The following is a 21,740-nucleotide window of genomic DNA, read 5'->3' on the forward strand; positions in this document are numbered from 1 at the left end:
GCGATTCCCATCTTTTTGAATAAAACCCAGAGAAGTTTGGATTCATTTTTTATTAAAATCCCAATGAATTATTAAAACATTTACCAAACTAAAACCAATTTAAACTATTAGCAACCCAGACAAGCACAGGTGTAAGTCTTAAATTACCTTTGTAATAATGCAAAACGTCACTCAGGGTGTTTTTGGATGGACCCTAAACTTTTAGTAAAAGTTCTAGCACCTCTGACGGACCATTTAAAGGAAATAAATGTATAAGACAAGTATTTAAAGTTTCCATGTGATGCGTTCTAGTGTTACATCTCAGGACACTGCAGCTGTGACCCATCAGAGTCCACCCCCAAAACTTACATTTAAATATCATAAAACGTGACGTTATGGCCTGAGCTACTGATTCTCCAACCTTTTGGCATCTTAAGTTGTTGCGCCAATGTCCGGTGACGTTAAGCTTGCGGACAATAACACTCCCACCCATATCGAGTGGACTGAAGTACATATTTCCGACAGTTCGTGAACCTAGCATACGTCCACCGCAGCAGCCGAGAAAAGTCATATGACATTTTGGTCACGTGATTTCGCGTCAACAGAAAGAACAATCTGACGCCTCGTCACTTTCCTGACGCCTTTGAAATAATACACACGAACACATGCGTCAGGGTCCTGGTAACGCCCGTACCTTTCCTTTTAATGAGAGAAATAAATTAAAAAAAAAAAAGACCAACAACAACAACAACAACCTCGGAGCGTGTATTCGAAACGCCAAACTTTTAAACCACAGTAAACTCACACCTCAACTTCCGCTGTGTGATTGAGTCACATGACAGAAGTTTAACAGTTAAACGAGTTTTCGTTCCTGTTTGGTCTCTAACACCGCTGCGGGGTCACCATGGTACGCGGGCTGATCTGCGGTCCCAAACTGGCCGCCTGCGGAGTCGTGCTGAGCCTGTGGGGGGTCGTCATGCTGGTGAGTCCGACTCCGGTCGACCTGTTAACCCTCCTCCTTCTGGTTAAACCGCGTTACCTGGAGAGGAGCCGGAGGAGATGCAACCAGGGGGAGGTGTTGTGATGGAGGAGCTCTCAGGTGACGGTGAAAGAAACTGAACGCTTTACGCGAGGACGGAGAAAGAAAGCGGAGACTCTGGGAAAGTAGTGGACGTAGCCATCGTGATGTCAACCGCCGGTTTGTGGGCACCAGCTTTGAAATCTCCCGTGCGCGACCATATCTGATCGTGATAATCGAACCGTGGCCGCGATCTGTCGATCACACGGGGCTTCCCAATGACGTCAGCATTAATTGAATAAAATGCCCGTGTTATAGTTGATTTTGGCCGTTATGTTAATAACAAACAGTGCCTCCTTTCGGTGCTTCAGGCCTTGCTCGGGATTTTCTTCACCACACACGCGGCAGTGCTGATTGAAGACGTCCCTATAACTGATGAAGACCTCCACCAAGAGTAAGAGGCCTCAGCAGGACCCACGCCATGTCTGTGTAGTGTATCCTGTTTGTAAAATGTTATTGTACACCATCTGTTGATGAAATGTGTGTGTGTGTGTGTGTGTGACTCCCTGTCGCCAGTTCCAACCCCCCTAAAAGGATCTACGACCTCTATAACAAAGTGGGCTACAACTGCTTCATCGCAGCAGCGATCTATGTGGTGTTCGGACTTCTGTCCTGCTGCCAGATGAGGCTCAACAAGCAGAAGGTGATTTTCTTTCTTCCTTGCTTTCTTTCTCAGTACGTGAAGGTTCAGACCAGGGTTTTGTGGCGTAGTCCTCCACCCTTGGTTCAACAGCTACGAAAACCCAACTGTTCGGCTGATTTGGTTTCGGTTCTTGACAACTTAATGCGACATGTTTGAAGTCTTCCTATTGCGTTATAAATGACCAAACGACTTCCCTCTACTGCGGCTGAGATGTGCCACTACTGCTTTTAGCTGTGGGGGAGCTTGAGCTCAAAATACGCAGGTCTGCACACGACATCTAACCCTGCCTGAGCGACGACTGTCGTCAGAGATCCACGACTACAGTAGGCAATTTTAGTGGTGAAAGACAAGCATGTGACCATAGGAAGGACTTTTTTTTTTTTTTTTTCCACAGCAGGTCTATATTTTTTCTCGTCACATGATGATGATGATGATGATGACGATGATGCGGGTCTTCGGACATCTAACGCGGGAGGTGGTGATGTTCCGCTGATGAATAACTCCAGTGTATTTCAGGCATGATGTTCAAACCAGGAGTTTAATCAGCCTTTAAAAAGTCAATGCGAGGGGGAAAACCAAACTTCCTGCAGTTGTATCACCAGTTAGGACGCGTTTCCACTGCCTCACTTCGGCTCGGTACGGGTGCGTTCCCACCAGCACTGGGTACCGCGTCAGCGTGGGTGGACTCACCGGCCGAGAGTTCCCCGGCGTCATTTGTGTGTGACACAACAACAACAATGGAGGACACGGAGGCAGCGTTCTGCCTGTTGCTCGGTCTGTGGTTTTTGCTTCAACTAAAAGTGAGGGACGACAGACGGGCAAGGCTTCAAGTGGTGAAACAGAACAGCCCAGAAAAGAATAAAAGACTCCACCAAGCGATCGACCAGTATTCCACCGAGGCCAAGATGATACCAAGTAGACGACGTAAGCGGGTGAGTTACCCAATCAGCGCCCTGCTATGTGTTTACATCCTTTAGTCCCCGTTCCGCTCGCTTGGAACCCCAGCAGAGCAGGGACCAAAATGGTAACGGTTAGTACCGTGTTGGGGCCGGTGGAAACGGGGCCAAACAGACCCCACCCGAGCTGAAGTGAGCCGGTGGAAACGCGCCTTTAGTCGTGCTTTACCCCACCAAGTTGGGTGAGGATCTCCTCAGCAGCTTTTCAAAAAAGCACCATGTATTTCTTTATTCAGCTCTAAATTTATGTCATCGTCATATTTAGGTTTTCCAGGTTATTTAAAGCACTATTTTGGGTAGACTTGGTTGGGTGGAGTAATAAGGCTCACTTCTTGGTTTAGAGGATTCGTAGTGTGCACTTACCTGTTTGCTGATCTGTTGTTTTTCAGGCGTACCTGGTGCACTAGTACCACCTGGTGCACTAGTACCACCTGGTGCACTAGTACCACCTGGTGCACTAGTACCACCTGCTGCACTAGTACCACCTGCTGCACTAGTACCACCTGCTGCACTAGTACCACCTGCTGCACCAAGGAGCCCACAGCAGACCGACTGAGGGAGAGAGGCCGAACTCCGTTTCTTGTATCTATCACGGGATGAGCTCTCCACGTCATCACAAGCCATTCAATGCTTTGAATTTATACCCTCTGGGATTCAGACGGGACTATGATTCCTGATCTCTCTCTCTCAGGCTGCCGGCCTTGACCAGATCACGTTGATCACATGATCGCCAGTGTTTTGTAATGTTCATTAATAGATCAGCATCATTTATGCCACAAGTACGACTACTACTACTACTACTACTACGACGACGACGACGATGATGACGACCACTGCTGCTGCTTGGGATGCGACTGTGATGAAACCATGAAATTAAAACCAACAGGTGCTGGTGGCCGCTGGCTGTGGTGCTGACACGGCACAGTACAGACACGTGGCCTCTGAGAAAAAAGGACTCCCTGATGATTTACGAAACAATATTATGAATAAAATTACCAACAAGCACGTTTGGTCTTTCCACAATTGTTTCTTTAAAACACCGAATCACCCTCGTCACCGTCTTACACGCCTATAAGCAGCCATCAGTACTGCATTATATTCTTCAAAAAGACTCACATCTTAAAAAAAAAAAAGTTTCACCGACAACAAGATGACCCATAACATTTTATCACCTGAAACATTTTGCGAACGTGATGTAGAACTTTAATTCCAATTCGTTTCAGAGGAATATCGTCTCCTACAGGCCAGTGAATTAAGAGTACAGAATGCAAAAGAAGGAGGAGTACATGGATCAGGTACATCGAAAATTGTACTCATGGCCGTATTTGGAACATGAAGGTTGGTGGTGTGCAGGAAATGTCCAACAAAGGTTTTAAGTCATTTCATTGACAAATTCCAAGCAGATGCATCCCAGCTATCTAATGAAGAATATGTAAGGGGGGGGTAACCGCACAAATTTTCAACAAAAGGCCGGTCGATACCAAATTTACACCACAATCAAGGTTTTATGAAAACAATCAGTCGATCCTCTGTCCAGTTACGTGGAGGAAGTTCTTACGGTACATCCTTGGTTCTGCGCTCATTTAAAAAATTAGATTTCATGTCATACCTACATGCATTTTTTTTTTTTTTTTTAAAGTGGCCGCTAAGCAGTTCAGTGAGTCCTGTGTCAGTGCCTGTGTTGTGATGGCCGTCATCTGATACTCCATTTTGGAGGCGGAACACATGGCGGAGATCTGAATCTGCTGGTTGTTACCTTTGAGCGGCAGCCCACAGCCTTTGTGCTAAGCTAGGCTAATTAGCATGTTAAGTATAAAACTGTAACTGGGATGCCAAGACGACAAATAATCCCAGAACGCTTGACTATTGACTAAAATATAACTAATATTCATGTTTTTAAGTCTATCTTTGCTGATTTAATTCTTGAAGGATTCACTTTAATTCTATTTAGTCTGTTGAGCTGCTTCTCTCGTAAATTATGCGGGTGACATTCAGCTTGGTTTTCGAACCCCGCCTAACGATGCGGGTCACACCGGAGGTCTCCGCAGCCACCCGGCCGCACTGAAGGAATGGGTAGCACTTCCTCCGCTCCACCCAGACAAAGCTGAGGTTCTAACTGGTCTGACCAAAGGCGCTGATCGCACGTTAATGATACACCGTAGCAGCAAGCTTCTAGATAGTGATGCTGTTCTCTACTCGGCTGGGCAGCAAGTAGAGGTACCGCAGCTCCTGTCCTTCAGTCTGACTCAGGATGTGACCTTCGATCCCTTTCAGTTCCTTCCTAAACCTTTCGATTACCTCCTGAGCCCGTCCCTCGGTGAAGTGCTCCTCCGTGTAGTGGCCCAAAGGAACCTAGGCAGATGATACAGGAAGTAAAAAGAAACGAATCATCAAACGTCAATGACTAAATATTATAAATATGACCAGAATAAGCCATCATACAGCTATATTTTCTTTTAAAATGGTGAGTACTGCAGACATGTCTTGTAGTCATAGTGGTCCAAGGATGATGCACAGCTGAAGGATGATTTGGTGGAGCTCTGTTGTAATTAAGGCCAACAAAACCAAATGTTTGATTGAAAAAAAAAAAACTGTATCCCCGGGCATTTGACAGCCAAAGTTCAGGTGACACCGGTGCTTCTAGGTTTACCAGAGAAGGAATAAATACAGATATGAGGCAGGTAATGGTAGACAATCTGGATCAGGTTTACAAGTGTCTTCAAATAGTCGTGAAGTCACCTGTAAACCTGATCCGCAACGTGTTCCACAAGGCTCTGTGCTTGGACCAGTCCTCTTCACCCTATACCTGCTTCCTCTAGGTCACATTGTTAGGAAACACTCGTTATTTTTCACTGCTACGCAGACGACACGCAGCTGTACTCATCAATGCATCCACATGAAACAAATCAGCGGACTAAACTGGAGGCCTGTCTAAAGGAGATAAAAACATGGATGACCCTTAATTTCCTTCTATTAAACTCTGACAAAACTGAAGTGATCGTGCTGGGCCCACAACACCTTAGAGACACCCTGTCTGACGAGATGGTACCCTGGATGGCATCACCCTGGCCCCCAGCACCACCGTAAGGAACCTAGGAGTTCTCTTTTTTGTGTGTCCTTGAACTCCCACATGAAGCAAATCTCTAGGACTGCTTTCTTTCATTTACTAAACATTGCTAAGATCAGACACATCCTGTCTCAAAAAGATGCAGAAACTCTAGTCCACGCTTTTCCAGTCCATTCCAGTCCAGGCTGGATGACCACAACTCCCTCCTATCAGGCTGCACCAGTAGGTCCCTAAAGACTCTCCTGCTGGTCCAGAACGCTGCTGCCCGCGTGTTGACGAGTACTAGTAGAAGAGACCAGGTCTCGGCTTCTCTGCATTGACTCCTTGTTAAATTCAGAATAAAATTAGAAATTCTCCTTCTAACACACAAAGTCCTCAACAGTCAGGCTCCTTCATCCCTGACAGAGCTCATAGTCCCCTATTATCCAGCTAGAACCCTTCACTCCCAGGATGCAGGGTTACTGGTGGTTCCTGGAGTTTCTGGAAGTAGAATGGGAGCCAGAGCCTTCAGCTATCAGGCTCCCCTCCTGTGGAACCGTCTCTCAGTTTCAGTCCAGGATGCAGACACCCTCTCTACCCTTCCTTTTTGATCAGGCTTATAGTTAAGTCTGGCTTAGGCTGGCCCTTGGATATACTGCTATAGGCTTAGACTGCCGGGGGATCTCCCACGATGCACTGGGCTTCTCTCTTCTCCTCTCTGTCCTCTCTATCTACCTGTACTCATACATGTTACTGACCTGTCTTCTTCTCCGGAGCCTTTGGGCACCCCCACTTCCCAGATCCCTGACCTGAAGCGGCTCAAGCTGCCACCCTTCGTATCAGTAGTAGTATTTTTACCAGTATTCTCAAAACTGTATTAGCATTAGCATCAGCATCAACATCTGTTTTCCACCATATAACTGCTCATATTACTGTATGCTGGAATTTGATTCCTTTATCTCTGCCCCTCTCTTTCCCTCTGCATATCTGTCTTCCTCCATTCTCTGTCTTTGTCTCTGCCCCTGCTCTCCTGCTCTCTTTCCCTCCAACCGGTCAAAGCAGACGTCCATCCCCACTGATCCTGGATCTGCTCCACGTTCCTGCCTGTTAAGAGGAAGGTTTTGGTCGCCGCTGTTGCAGGATGTGCTTGCTGATGGAGAACTGTTGGGTGGAGGTTCATTGAAGGAGTGTGGGACTGGACCTGCTCTACTAGTAAAGAGTCATGAGATGACTTTGGTTGTGATTTGGCGCTGCACAACTAAAACTGACTCGACTTGATCCGGATAGTCGTTAATGACATGCCTCATGTCTGTATTTGCGCTGATGCTCACGAAGACGCAGTTGTGTTAAAACCTGTTTGCGCCATTAAACGCTGGAGATTTATCAGTGGAATCCAGTTGTTTTCCTTTTTGTTTGTTTGAGAAGAAGAGGAACTGATACTTGTAATCATGGCAGACTTTGTGAGAGAGGATGAGGAAGACTACCACTGCACAAAGACACATCCTGAATCTGATCTAACTGATGCCAGAACTTCTCACGCCCTACCATTTATTGTGCTAAGTTAGCAAGTATGGGTCTCAGTTCCCTAAAGCAGCACAGATGAGAGAAGGTTCTTTAGCCTCTAAATGATGGACAATAGAAACACTTTACTTTTATTGATGGACTGTTCCTTTAAATATCAAAATATCTATTATATGAAGGAGTTAGCATTTCAGTATAACATGTAATCTGCCGCCATATTAAGCAAAACAAAGACAGACTTACCGCATCTGGCTGGGCTCGTCCCAGATGCCACGTGATGGCCATCTGCACACAGGACTGACTGACATCAGGGAGGGTGGCCATGATCATCTCCATGGTAACCGCATCCTTGTCTGTTGGTGGGGGTTGTCTCATAGTGCAAGGGGTATTGGGTACCCAGGCACACCAGTCAAACTGAAAAAAACAAGAACAGCCAGAGAACTGGATCAAGGCATTCTGTCCTTAAATGTAAATACACTTTTTCAACCACAAGGGTCTGAGAGACCATCAGCAGGGAAACGGGGTCATTCAGCAGCTCAGCAACGGCGGCCATCGGTGTGGGTGTATGAGTTTGTAAGTGTTGTGCACCTGTCCATTGTTGGTAGCAGCATGCTGGGCTGTGCTGGTGAAGATGGCTACTGCCAGCAGGGTGCAGAGTTCCTCTCTGGTGCCGAGCTCACTGTCCAGACCTGAAACACATACAATCAGTACTCCTATACAAACAGATTCCTCCTGGAATGTTGTCAAAACTCTAGCATGTATGGTTGTGATTACTTCTGTAGTTCCAGATAAAAGCAGATAAAACTGAAATGTTGAACTATAATTTTCAACACTTTGTGATCACGATAAGCGCACACGAAGGTTAAGAGGGAAACTAACCAAAGTTGGGGAGCTCTGTGAAGCCCTCCTGGGTTATGTCTCTGATCCAGGCTTGGAGCTCAAGATCCTGCTGCACATCGCGGTCTGACTGGTAGAACAAGCTGATCATATCTGAGACAAAGCTGGAGGGAGGATTACAGCTAAAGGTAGCACTCTCTATTTTGGTCAAACAGAAACAAAATGTGCTTTTGACTTAATAAGTTAGCGTTTTAGCCATTAACTTAGTTTCTTTGAATACATTCATTGAAGACTGACTGATTGTTGATATATAGGCTGAGGTACCTATATATATATATATATATGTGTGTGTGTGTGTGTGTGTGTGTGTGTGTGTGTGTGTGTGTGTGTATACTATAGCACTCAAGCAAGAAATATAACTCGTTATCTCATACCATAGATACATTAACCTGTGTGTGTGTGTGTTTGTGGTTTGTGTGTGTTAACCTGTGTATGGCATCCCACAACATCAGCCCATGTTCTCTGTAGTAATACTTGGGCAGTTGTGAGACTCCTCTGTCAGCGAAGTCATAGTAGGGCTGCAGGGAGCGGTAGGTTAGCATCTTGTACTCCCTCTGAGCCAAGATCAGTATTCCATCACCGCCTGTAGACACAACCTACACACACGCACGCGCACACGCACACACACACACACACACACACACACACACACGACCATGGTCATCACGCACCACAGGACTTTGTTCATCATCTCCTCTTCATCATACATATAAAATCATAAATACGACTGTGATGCAACCAGTGAGTTTGAAAACTACAGATGACGCACCCGTTTGAAGATGCCATTAGCAGAGATGAGCTGAGTTCGTCCCCTACAGTTGATCTCTAGTGTGTATCGCAAGTGAGGGACCAGGATCTGTGGCGGGAACAAACACGACAGTTCAGGCCGCAACATCAAAATAACCAACATCAATAACCGACGTCATCAGTTCTCCAAAAGAACCAACACGAAAAATCCTGATGACTCGATTTATGGTGTCCGTCACAGATTGGTCAATGGCCACCAAAATGAAAAACATGTTGGATCAATATGTTATGCATAAACTAACCAGTTTGTTGTTTTATTATGTATGATTATTCATCGTGTTTGTGTTCACATTAATATGCAAATACAAATGTGATATTTATGACAAATGTAACATTTTGCGCGTTTACCTTTTATACAAGTGTTTGCTCTGTTTATGGGATGTTTACCTTTTATACAAGTGTTTGCTCTGTTTATGGGATGTTTACCTTTTATACAAGTGTTTGCTCTGTTTATGGGATGTTTACCTTATATACAAGTTTATGGGTTGTTTACCTTATATACAGGATGTACTGCAGGCAGCTGTCTCAGAGTAGCAACACAGAAGACCTCGACCACCAGGTGAGTCCTGAGCAGGTGAGACAGCAGCTGGAAAACCTGGAACTCCGAGTGACGCACCCACATCTTTGCCAATAGCCAGGCCAGGGGTTGGTCTCTGGGTAGGAAAATGGGGGCAGCCGAGCCCGGAGTCTGTCCCAGCTGCGGATCAAGAAGGGACCCTGATGAGCTATCAGCTTTGAGGTAACCTAGTGGCCATCTTGTGTTGAAATTACTAATGTGCCAGAAAAATCAACCATTCTGACCTAACCTGAGGGGTGCGAAGGCCTTCGTCAGCACTGGAAGCCATCTTGTTTGTCCTTTTCCGTCAAGACTTGGTAATTTTTTGATGTGATTTTCAAATTCACAACAAATGCAAGGACAGTTTTTAACAGGATTTAAGTTCATATAAAGTCCGTGCCAATTTGCATCAACTCCTGTCTGGGGACTTCAATGATGCATTTCTTGTGCTGTTGACAGCGATGAACTGTGAACGCTGACTGCCCAGTCATTGAAAGCTGGGAGGGTGGAAGCTAGGCATGCTAAACTCTTGACTAGCCGCAAGTGCTTCGGCAATGACATTTTGGTTTCATATCTCCAAAACCACTGAAAAATAACTCTTCAGCTAACCTTACTGCCATTGATGAGTTAAGAGTCAAAGCAGAACTGTTAGTGGATCAGAAAAATTGCGTGTTTGAAGGGTGTGGTGGTGCGACAAGATGTGGGGGCGACTCACCTGTATGGCAACGGGTATGAGTCCTGCGTCTGGGTGCTGATACAGGAGACAGAGGGGAGCAGTGATATACTGAGATTTACCCCCGATGGTGTTTGAGGGGATTCCATCCATGATGGCATAGTCCAGTAGGAAGATGTTCCCTGCCTGAGCAGGACAGATTAACGGGAGGAAGTGAAGAAAAGCAACGTCATCACAGACCAGCAGCTCTGTACCTCCATTTCTTTGTTGAGGGTGGTCTGATGAGGCAGGGAGCTCTGCACCATGTCGGCCATGACGGGGAAGTTCCCTGGCAACTTCCTGCACCTCTGGATCATTCTGGGGTTGGAGCCATTAAGACACTGGTAGCCAAAGAACCAGTCCTCCTTCCAGTGCTCCATACAGTACTCTGAGAGACAGAAGCACGAGTCAATGCTTCAGCGCCAGTGCTCCTCAACTGACCAACCTTACACCTTCACCCAGGTTAAACTTAGCTTAAAAACAGGTTTAACAGAGTATATGTCAATTCACCAACCAGAAACGGGACTTCGCAACTTCCAGAAGATCCTTTTGAAATCTTCCAGGTCATTCCAGGACTTCCCAAACATGATGGCCAGTTTCTTCAAAGATAATTCCAGCAGGCTGACAGAAGGATAACCGTTTAAGTTACAGATGTACATCTTACTGTCAGGATCATCCATGTTTAGGTGATCGGATACATTGAGTTCATATGACAATGCGGAGGAGGTGGATAGGTCACAGGTTGTTTTTTAAAAAAAATCAATGTAAGCAACGCTACAGTATCAAGGAATAGTTCGATGAACAGGACACTCTGATGTCCCGTAGCCTGAGAGGTCGAAAAATATACTCTCTGCTTCAGCAGACCCCCGAGTAGCCGAGTAGCAACATACTTCTCGATGTTCACTCCATCTCAGACCTCATGCATGGGAAGAGTGCGCACCACTTACGCGTATTGTAAGGAATGCTCAAAGTCGCTCCTCTTCTCATTGTCGAAGCGGACATCTTGGGGTAAATCAGCTTCTGTTTTAGCATCGATACATCTGGGAATTCCTGGAGCCCATGTTGCCCATCTAAAACACGCAACATGATGTGGGGTTAGTTGGGACATTGTGATGGTTGGGGTCTGGGGAAGGGATTAAGCTTTAGACCAATGTAGATCAATGTGTGTGATGGGGGCTGGACCTGTAAGTTTTCTGTCTCTCCTCCAGCTCTGTCTGTCTGTGTGCCAGCAGCTGTGGGACAGAGTCATCCCCAGGTCTCCTAGCTGGAAAGAATGGACAGGGCATCTTTTTAGAATGGGGACAGAGTCCACCTACTGAATCTAGCGCTGCAGTCAGTGGAGCTAACACTGCCTCATGTTTGGCTACAGGTGTGAGGAACATGATAGAAAATGCCTTCAGTAATGTGTCCTACCCGTCCCCTCTCTTATCTCCACCTTGACGTCTCCTATGAGCCAGCGGTAACAGGGGAAGGTGTGTGATTTGTCTCCACCTGGAGGCTCCACGCTAACATAGCGGCAGTACCAGTTATCCTCCACCCAGTATCTTTGTTTCTCCAGTCGCACCAGCAGCAGAGAGCCAAGAAGAGAAGGGCTGGCCACCTTGTACTGATCCACCTGACAGCGCAGAGAGCAGACGGAAGATACATCCTGACCTCAAAGTCACGCCAACTTTTAGGGAAAATGTACTTATTGTCCATTCTTTTTAGAGTCAGACAAGGAACTAGATAACCTCCTCTCTTGTGCATTACAGAGCGCCAGACTCACATGGGATACCTGATAAACGTGAGCAGAGGGGCGGCGGAGAACGACGTCACAAACATCGAATCGATTTTTCTCCAAAACAGTCGTTGCCTGCATTCGTAAAGTATAAAGCTGAAAATATTGTTAATTATCAAAGACCCAAGCACTTGGACCGTCGCAGCCTCCCATCCCATCTTTTACTCTCCCACCTTACGCCTGCAATCCCCCTCTGTGTATATTCAAATATATCAGGCTTAGGGTTTAGGTTTGTCCAGAAGTATTTCTCCCTCCATACTTTTTTTTTTTTTTACAAAGTAGACCATGATTCATAGCAGCAGTCGCTCTTCTAGTCAGAAACAAATGTTTTGTTTTGTCTGAAGTTACGACGAGGCTTTTAAGGCGACTGCTCATTCTTTAAATATTTCCCACTGAGGTGTGTTTTAGGTCATTATCTTGTTATAGCGTGAATATTGGCCCCCATCAAGTGCTGCATGGCGTTGCAAAATCTTGTGATGTATTTCCTCCTTCAAGGTCCCTTCCACTCTGTCTCTCCGAAGTTGGGTCTCTTCATTGGTTCTGCCTTTCACAAATGTTCTTCTGTTTGATCGCAAGACCTCAAACTTGGACTCATCAATCCGCAACACCTTCTTCCAGTCTTCCGGTGTCCAACGTCCATGCTCTTTTGCCCATCTCAGTCTTTTCACTGGCCAGTCTGAGATATGTTGTTTTTTTTTGTTTTGTTTTTTGGCAAGTCTGCCATGAAGTCCAGTATCCTGAATTCGCCTCTTCGCCGTTGATGCTGACACTGATTTTTGACGGCGACTATTGAGCGCAGCTGCCAGGCGGTGACCTGTGAGGCATCTTTGTCTTAAACTAAACACTCACAGATATTTGTCTTCTTGCAGAGTTGCGCGTCGAGTCCTCCTGCTCCTTTTTCTGTCCTTGTAAGAGCCAGTTTGTGCTGCCCTCTGAAGGGAGGAGTTAACAGCATGGTAAGACATATTAAGTTTCCTTGTAATTGCTGGCACTGAACAGCACTCTTGCGCAACATTGGGGGTCCGTAAAGACAGTTCTTTCTGTCTGGCCATTTTGGGCCTGTAAACACAAACACCTCCTGATGTTTCAGATACTAAACTACTAAAAAAATGCAATACTCCCTTTTTTTTACTCCCTTATTGGTGCAGAGTTTTTTGACTGTACAACACATTTGCAAAAGGGTTTTCTGATAATCAGTTAGCCTTATAAAATGATTAACTTGGATTTGCAGCAGCAGCAGGAGACATGAAGAGAACCAGCAGCTGCTTATAATGGGCCTCTATGCAAAAATGTAGATCATTCTTTAAAACATCAGCTGATTAATTTCTTTTTTTTTCTTTTTTTCTTTTTCAAAACGGATCAAATTGTAGGCAGCACAGTGGTGCAGTGGTCAGCACTGTCCCCTCAAAGCAAGAAGGTTCCAGGTTCAAGCCCCGGCTCCAGCACAGGATCTTTCTGTGTGGAGTCTCCATGTTCTCCCTGTTCCTGTGTGGGTTCTCTCTGGTACTCCAGCTTCCTCCCACAGTCCAAAGACATCAAGAGAGGACGAGGCTGATTGATACTCTAAATTGACTGTAGGTGTGACTGTGAGTGTGAATGGTTGTCTGTCTCTATGTGTTGGTCCTGTGATGGACTGGTGACCTGTCCAGGGTGAACCCCGCCTCTCACCCGTAGCCGCTAGGCTCCACCCCCACCCCCGCGAGCCTTAACAGGAATAAGCAGAAGACAATGGATCAAATTGTTTTTGAGTTGCATGAAAATGTGTTTTTCTTTGGAAAACAACGAAATTTGCAAGTGATCCCAAACTTTTGAGCGGTAGTGTTTTCATTTCTCATGCAATTCTTCTCGTTGGATGAATTTAAGGATGAAATCTCCAGTAGTTTGCGAGGTGGCAGAGTGCTAGATTTGTCCTTGAGTTTAGTATGCAGCTCTGGGCTTCTTCATGTCAGCTGTTGGTCATTTGTTTCCTAAATTTATTGCTTTAACCACACCCTCACAACAAGATTTAGAAAAGCCAGGTTTACATCATTTCTAGACAGCCTGAAACTTCTTATCTTTGTTTGCAGTTTGGTTTCTGTCAAACTAGCTCACTCGAACACGTTCAACTTGCTTTTTGAAGACGGCTGTTTGTTTCCCAACTTCAACCCAAGCCACGGTGTTTTTTTGCTAACCTTAGCGAAATAATTTGTGCTTTTCACACACTTACTGCTCCCCGTCGGAAGTCCAGTCCCGGGTTGTCCAAGAGGGTGCGCTCACTCTCCCCCATCTCCCCCACCAGGGTCACGTAGATGGAGTTGTTTGTACCTGAATACTCAGCAGTACCAGTTGCCACAGTTACCGTGTAGAGAACATCCATCTAAAGATATATTTAGTTTACACACACACACACACACACACACACACACACACACACACACACACACACACTCAGGTGAATATTTGAGGGTTATGTGAAGGCCACTAAAGATGAACAATGGCATCCTTCAGGAACAGTCAAATTTGGGACTCACCCATTGTTTGTGAAACACAAATATTCGCACCGCTAACAGAGCAGCTAGGTTGTCAAACTGAGCTGCTGTTGCTTTATTTGCAGGGCTGGATTTTGAATGTTATGTGCGTTATGGAAATCAAAGTGAAGGAAGTGAGCTCAACAGATGAGCGTCTCTTACGTGTGGCAGCCCTTATGACTCGAACTGCAGCCGGCAACAAAGAAGAGATGGGAATCTTTTGGTTTCACTTCCAGTAAGCTCATGGTGTCCGCCATTATTTGTCTCATCACCATTGTGAGTGTGAACACGTTCGTGTTTGTTTTGGTCAGATTCTAGACTGTGTAAAAACAGCTGATGTAGTCAGTGTGACATCATCAATTGTGAGCTTGTTGCCTTTAGCAAGTGAAGTTATCTTCCGCAAACCGTGGTTTCTAACATCCTTTTAGTAGTGTTGTTACTGGTTACTAGCAGTCACTTCCTGGTGGAGCTCCGCGACAAGGCCTTTATCATAAAGGAATTAGTTAAATGTACGATTAGAATCATAAATAAGGCGGCACGGTGGTGCAGTGGTCAGCACTGTGGCCTCACAGCAAGAAGGTTCCAGGTTCCAGTCCCAGCTGGAGCACAGGATCTTTCTGTGTGGAGTCTGCATGTTCTCCCTGTTCCTGTGTGGGTTCTCTCTGGTACTCCAGCTTCCTCCCACAGTCCAAAGACATCAAGAGGGGACGAGGCTGATTGATACTCTAAATTGACCGTAGGTGTGACTGTGAGTGTGAATGGTTGTCTGTCTCTATGTGTTGGCCCTGTGATGGACTGGTGACCTGTCCAGGGTGAACCCTCTCGCCCAAAAGCCGCTGGGATAGGCTCCAACCCCGCGACCGTTAACAGGATAAGCGGAAGAAGATGGATGGATGGATGGTTTCCATTCTGGTTTGTTCTAGGTTCAAGGAAGACTTGTTTGACACGATTGTGAAGGACAACCAGCCATTCACTATGGTTTAAGATGAATGGTTCAGGGGATTTGTGTTTAAAAAGGATGTTGGCAGAAAAACATAACAAAGGACTGAACGAAGCCCAAACTTCTGTTTTAAGTCCTACCACATCACTTGATACGGATGCCTTACTTGCTGTTGTTTCATTTCATAAAAGAAAGCCAGTCACTGAGCACTGTGTTGTTGAGAGTTCAGATATGTCACCGTTCTTACACTGCCTCAACTACAACAGCAATGAAAACCTCAACCATGCAAGAATGGGAAATCAAGGATTTCCCTTTTCAGTGAGGCAACGGCTGAGGAGAAACCTCCAAAATTATCCCCTTTTGAAAATGGTAGACTAGGCAACATCAGGGATGGCCCAGCAACTGTCAGAAAAAAACCATAAGTCAAGTCAATTTGATGTGTATGGCGCCAAATCACACCAAAAGTTCTCTGATGACTCTTTACTAGTAGAGCAGGTCCAGTCCCACACCCCTTCAATGAACCTCCACCCAACAGTTCTCATCAGCAAGCACATCCTGCAACAGCGGCGACCAAAACCTTCCTGTTAACAGGTAGGAACGTGGAGCAGATCCAGGATCAGTGGGGATGGACGTCTGCTTTGATCGGTTGGGAGGAAAGAGAGCAGGAGAGCAGGGGCAGAGACAAAGAGATGGAAAGGAGGGGGAGAGAATGACAGACAGACAGACAGACAGACAGGCAGACAGACAGACAGGGACGTGAACAGACGAAAGGAGTATCTCGACAACTCAAACGTCTGTGCACGCCACTGCCTTCGCTAGCATCATCCTGAGGGTGCAGGGGGTTCGCTTCATCATCGATTTCACTCTCAGTGGGACTATTCTTAAGTAGATGAACTTCTTGATGTAAGATTAAAGATAGAACACCCAGACGGAGCGAGACTGTGGAAATGCCCAGATGAAGTCGATCCAGACACTCTAATTCTGGAGTCACAAACGGTGAAACTCACTCTGGTCCAGAGCTGTAATCTGCCTCCTGGTCTCCGTAGGCTCAGGTTGCTTTGTGACACCTCCCTCCTTCTTTTCCTTCTCCTCGTTCCCTGGGTTCGTGTCGATCTCTGCTGACGACCTCCACTTTGAGTTTGTTCAGCAGAGTTTCTCTCCCTTCCTCACATTTCATCTCACACTCCCCTCAGTCATTCCTTTGTGAGTCGGGTGTAAACTCCTCAGTTTGCCACCCCCCCTGCTTTCTCTCTCTCTGCCTGTCCTCTCTCTCGTTCGCACTCACACTCACACACACACACACACACACACACACACACACACACACACAGAGGTGCAACAGGGAAGTTGGATCGCTATCTGGAGCCACACCTCGTGTGAGTAGATAAATCAGCTGCAATAGCAAAACCTGTTGAGGTTCATCTGCTTTCTTTCCCCGAGTCCCAATTCTAGAAGAGTTAACATTTGTCGGTCCTGTGACGGCGGCACCTACGGATACAGACGGTAGAAGCTGGAATCCTCAAGCATGGAAAACACACACCTTTTCTTAAGTTTTGACATTTTCTTGCACACACAAAGCTCATATTCACACACACGCTGTCTGGCTGGATGTACAGCAAAAGTTAGGTTAAATGCAGTTTTTAGCGGAAATGTGCCGGTGCAGGAGTTGCCAGAGGTGGCCCTCGCCATCAGGAGGGTCAGGAATCAAATTCCACCTTTTGTTTGAGTGCGTAAATCTATTTCTCATCCCTCCCCCACACCACGGTGGGGAGCCTCTGTCAAAATGTTGTTGATTTCTTCGATACGATTTTTGTGTCAAGCCTCCCCAGGTGACCCGTTGGACAGAGACACCTCAGTAACTTCTGATGTGAGGTGCATGTGTACCGCAGGCAACTGAGGCCTTGACGCTCCTTCCCACTTTCCAAGTTAACGTCCAGGTGGGATCTCGCCCCCTAACTACTTTCTTCTCACGCTGCCAGAAACGATCCTCAACATGAATGTGTTTAGGGATCTGGACTCCTGTCTTTTGCGATCCGGAGGCTTAAGCAAGTGCAGTTGCATGCATTGATTGTATTTTGGTGATATGGGGAGGTAAATGAGGAGAGTTTGCAGATTCTTTGGAATTTCTGAATTATAAATATCTAAAACTTTTGATGGAATTTGCTTTGTTAGTAATTTGGTGTTCATTTTCTGAGGCACAAAGATTTAAAATCCTTGTCCCGGTGCCAGGTGATTTGTTGTTAATCCCTTTGTTTATTTCTTTGGGGTTTCCTACCTGCCACTTACCTGGGGAGCACTTCCTGGTTTGGACAAAAGACTGGACTTGAAAGAAGACTGGAGTCTGATTTTATTTAGAGACCCAGGCCATGGACCAGACCAACAGTTCTAAAAGCACAGGGGGGATTGGGGTTATTTTGCAATGAGTGTAAGTTATTGTTTGAAACAGTGCCCCCTGTGTTTATTTATTGGTTCAGTCCTTTAGTATACACGTTCCATCCATCCGTCTGTCCATTTTCATCCACTTATTCTGTTAAGGGTCACGGGGGGTGGAGCCTATCCCAGCAACCTTCGGGCGAGAGGCGGGGTTCACCCTGGACAGGTCACCAGTCCAACACATAGAGACAGACAACCATTCACACTCACAGTCACACCTACGGTCAATTTAGAGTATCAATCAGCCTCGTCCCCTCTTGATGTCTTTGGACTGTGGGAGGAAGCTGGAGTACCAGAGAGAACCCACACAGGAACAGGGAGAACATGGAGACTCACACAGAAAGATCCTGTGATGGAGCCGGGACTTGAACCTGGAACCTTCTTGCATCTTGTTTTTTTTCGCCTCAGTTTTCAGTCGAGTTGTTTGGTTGACCTCTTTTTTAGGGCCCTTTAACTCTGTTAGTTTAGTGATATTCATTTGCTTTCGTTAAACTTTACTCCTTTTGGAGAAATAGATCCCCCCCCCCCTTTTTTTTCTCAACTGAAAACCAGCGTCCTGGTGTTTCGACGGTTTGGTCCATGACACTACTACTGAACCAACAGTGAGCTCAAAGCGGACCTGCTCTGCTTGGAGCTCACAGCAGCCATCACCAGCAGCTCACTTGTAATATTCCTGCTGATAGATACTGCAGTACAGTGACAGATCTGCAGTCCAAAGAAGCTGAAATGAAGGATTGTTTTTCAAATGAGAGGTTATGAGGGAGTCCCTGTTTGTCAGGCTTCCTGTAAAAACATCTATGTGTGAGTTTTTTTTTTATTTTGCAATGTCTTCTATGTGACACCTGTGTGTCCTGGGGCTATCAAAAGGCCCAACCCAGCCTTCCGCCTCTCACCTGGAGCAACTCCAGCGAAAGAGAGAGTCCAACCCCTCTCAAGGACTTGGGTTCCGGACCCGGAGCTACGTGTGGAGGTGAGGCTGACTATATCTGGCCGGTAACATCTCGGGATCAGACTGCCAAGGCCCCCACCTTGGTCTGCGTCTCACTCTGAATAGTGATGAAACTGAGCTTCTCCTCATCTGCACCTACCTCGCTGCTTGTTCACCTGATCTGGACTGTCTTTGATTACCTGCCTCATGTTCATATATATATATATATATATATATATATATATATATATATATATATATATTTTTTTTTTTTAGTTTAATTGTAAATTACAGGAGTGAGAGTGGAAGCAAAAGGAGGGGATAACATGGAAGTTTGATTCAATTTGAAAAACAGGAACCAGTACACTGGAACCAAGAGTGACTTTGTTCCCGTCAAAGTCGAAAAGAGCAAAACTAAATGATGACACCGGCCGGTGGAAATGAGCTGATCTAAGAGACAGGATTGATCGAGCTGCTCTGGTTTCTCTCTCTTTAGGACCTGTTTGGATGCTTATTTGCCTTTGGTTGGATGATTGGACCTTAACATTTGAAGCTAAGTCTCCTTTCTTATCAGCTCTCTGGCGCGTCCTGGCCTCCTCCCCCGGACTCACACACACTGCCCATCCCCCTCTTCACTCCATGTTGAAACTTTCCCTCCCATTCCACTTCACATTCCCTTAACGGAACTGAAGAGCATTCGCGCTCACTTTCTCTCTCTCTCTCTCTCTCTCTCTCTCACACACACACACACAGACCCTCGGGCTTTCACACTGAACTGAATGAACTGTACACACACATCACCCCCAGCACCTCTCTCTCCCTGATCTTCCTATCTATTGAACTGAACTAAACAGAAGTGCATCACTTGGGAAGGTGCTACCGTCTTACCCCCACCCCCCCCCACACACACACACACACACATACAGCGGTTTACAAAAGTATTCATACCCCTTGAACTTTTCCTCATTTTGTCACGTTATGCCCACAAACATATATGTTTTGGTCTTGCATAAAAAAATTCCGATAAAGTGGCACACTGTAGTTACTTTACGCACACACAGCGCACCCCCCCTCGCACATATTTATAGTACGTATACACACACACACACACACACACACACATATCTGGATATAACGTTCTCTTTTCTTGGATATATTTTAATTGCGGCTTCTTCCTTTCTTGAAATTGAGCTGTGGTAACACACCAATTTCCCTATCTATCTATTTATCTATCAATTGTGAAGTACAAAGAAAATGATACATGATTTTAATTTTTTTTTGCTAATAAAAAAACTGAGAAGTGCAGTGCGCGAAAGTATTCAGCCCCCTTTTCTCTGAGGGCAACCAGTTGCCTTCAGAGGTTGCCTGATGATTGCCGAGTGACCCAATGTTGACCTGATGACTTCATGGAGTCCTCCTGTGTGGAATCTCATCTCAGTACTGTGACGGCCTCAGAGGTTTGTTCAGGGAATATTGGGGAGCAAACGGCGTCGTGAAGTCCAAGGAAGTCACCTGACGGGTCGGGGGTAAAGACGTAGAGAAGTTCAAAGCAGGGTTAGGCGATAAAAAGATTTCCCGAGCTTTGAACATCTCACAGAGCCCTCGCTCATCCAGGAAAGGAAAGAGTAAGGCACGGCTGCAAACGCCAAGTAACACCGGATTTTTCAGTGGAGTTTCATCATAAGGTGCTGTTTGTGGCAGGGTCAAACGCGGTCCTGGCTCTCTCTCTCTACTCGTTCACCATAACATCTTTTGAAATGACTAATTCCAAACAGTATTAATTAACAGTAGAGTTCCTACTCTACGAAATGCAGGAAACGCATTCGTGTGCTCCAGTTGTTTCCCTTTGTGTTAAAGTCCGTCGTCCTCAGACGGGGAAGCACTTTAATCAGCTGCATTGGCCTGGAAGACGTGCTGAGAACCCTATTTTTATATTTCCCAATTTTATTTCTTTCAGTTGTTGAACATTAGACAAAAGTCACCCATCTATTTTTGAGGCGTCTCTGAGGAAAGGTTTTGGGTTTTATTCAGAAAAGCTTGGCAGGACTGCGACAAAGACAAGGATGGAGGCAGCACCCAAAGGCTGCTTTGGGGAAGAGAGCTGCTACTGGAGTTTTAACTGATCTCCCAGTCCGATGAGGGGGCCAGAAAAGCGCCAGATTCTGAGCTTCAGGGAATGTGCTAGTCTTGTTCTTGTTCGGGTCCCCCCCCCCCCCCATGAAATCAATGCCAACATTAGATCATTGAAGAGGGGGAATATAAGCTTTACACGTATGAAGTCTAGGAATGTAATTTATACGAGGGCGGCGCTAGCTCACACGCTCCTGCACGTCCAGCGTCTCACACCAACTTATTGGAAACATCTGGGCTCACCTGGATTCTGGATGTTCGTTCAGATTCTAGTCCTCTTTATTTCTTTTTTTGTTTTCCTTTGGCCGTGTCACTGAAGCTCATTCGGTTAATCTCAGCTGTAATCTTGCTTCTCTCCTCTTCGCGTTCAGATTTTGTCCCAGTTTGTCTACGGATGTAGCGGGGAATCCATCAACTGCCACAGAGAGGAGAGCGGCTCCAGGGCTGAGAAGCGTTTAGTCCCTGGTACGCCGATGCTGCGGGAGATTAGGCCGCACTCGACTGCAAGTACTCTCATGTTTATGATCAGGCGATCGTGAAGGAAAAACCAAACGCTGGCACTACCTGCGCGATGTGCAGCGATGCAGCACTGGCTGGTGGGAACAGCGAGATAAGACTGCTGTCTGTCTCCCATCTCTACGGCGTTTGCAGGCTGCTCCAAAATGCTGCTGACAGGGACTAACTTAAGCTCGTTTATAAGCCAGTATTAGCCCCTCCTGCTCACCCACGAGGCCTAGCGGGCGCCGTCGTTATCTGTGGGGGGGCTGACACGCCGTATCATTCGCCAACTACAGGAAAGAGCACAATATACTGTGTGTAACCGTACTTGA

At 46.1% G+C, this 21,740-nt stretch overlaps 2 protein-coding genes across 5 annotated transcripts; one reads left to right on the forward strand and one right to left on the reverse strand.

Moving 5' to 3' along the window:
- The first annotated feature begins 583 nt into the window (after positions 1–583).
- On the forward strand, positions 584–3,655 carry rnaseka (ribonuclease, RNase K a). Its single transcript, XM_086198215.1, has 4 exons — positions 584–961; positions 1,369–1,451; positions 1,574–1,700; positions 3,046–3,655. The coding sequence occupies exons 1-4, from the start codon at positions 884–886 to the stop codon at positions 3,061–3,063; spliced, it is 306 nt and encodes a 101-aa protein (XP_086054341.1). The 5' UTR covers positions 584–883; the 3' UTR covers positions 3,064–3,655.
- Positions 3,530–21,485, reverse strand: alox12 (arachidonate 12-lipoxygenase). Of its 4 annotated transcripts, none has more exons than XM_086198207.1 (16): positions 21,154–21,485; positions 14,179–14,328; positions 11,961–12,047; positions 11,609–11,810; positions 11,378–11,459; positions 11,143–11,265; positions 10,710–10,816; positions 10,411–10,583; positions 10,199–10,342; positions 9,421–9,624; positions 8,890–8,976; positions 8,547–8,716; positions 8,103–8,224; positions 7,812–7,912; positions 7,467–7,637; positions 3,530–5,008 (listed from the first exon to the last, which is right to left on the reverse strand). In XM_086198207.1, the coding sequence occupies exons 2-16, from the start codon at positions 14,326–14,328 to the stop codon at positions 4,829–4,831; spliced, it is 2,103 nt and encodes a 700-aa protein (XP_086054333.1). In that variant the 5' UTR covers positions 21,154–21,485; the 3' UTR covers positions 3,530–4,828. The 4 variants fall into 4 exon arrangements, with proteins under 4 accessions (XP_086054333.1, XP_086054334.1, XP_086054332.1 ...); XM_086198208.1 differs by lacking the exon at positions 21,154–21,485 and adding an exon at positions 16,427–16,946 and having other exon boundaries at positions 3,531–5,008; positions 11,970–12,047; XM_086198206.1 differs by lacking the exon at positions 21,154–21,485 and adding an exon at positions 16,427–16,946 and having other exon boundaries at positions 3,531–5,008.
- Between the last annotated feature and the right edge of the window lie 255 nt (positions 21,486–21,740).

This window comes from Aulostomus chinensis, chromosome 24 (assembly GCF_037954235.1).
Source record: "Aulostomus chinensis isolate RoL2024-O1b breed Wild chromosome 24, RoL_Achi_v1.0, whole genome shotgun sequence".
NCBI classification, from domain to species: domain Eukaryota; kingdom Metazoa; phylum Chordata; class Actinopteri; order Syngnathiformes; family Aulostomidae; genus Aulostomus; species Aulostomus chinensis.

Excerpts from the sequence above, each read along its gene's own strand:
- rnaseka (XM_086198215.1), top strand. The coding sequence starts at position 884 with ATGGTACGCGGGCTGATCTGCGGTCCCAAACTGGCCGCCTGCGGAGTC. Across the intron at positions 962-1,368 it reads TGTGGGGGGTCGTCATGCTG|GCCTTGCTCGGGATTTTCTT; the intron begins GTGAGTCCGACT and ends TCGGTGCTTCAG. Across the intron at positions 1,452-1,573 it reads GATGAAGACCTCCACCAAGA|TTCCAACCCCCCTAAAAGGA; the intron begins GTAAGAGGCCTC and ends CCCTGTCGCCAG.
- alox12 (XM_086198207.1), bottom strand. The coding sequence starts at position 14,328 with ATGGATGTTCTCTACACGGTAACTGTGGCAACTGGTACTGCTGAGTAT. Across the intron at positions 10,343-10,410 it reads CCCTCAACAAAGAAATGGAG|GCAGGGAACATCTTCCTACT; the intron begins GTACAGAGCTGC and ends TGTCCTGCTCAG. Across the intron at positions 7,638-7,811 it reads CTGCTACCAACAATGGACAG|TTTGACTGGTGTGCCTGGGT; the intron begins GTGCACAACACT and ends TGTTTTTTTCAG.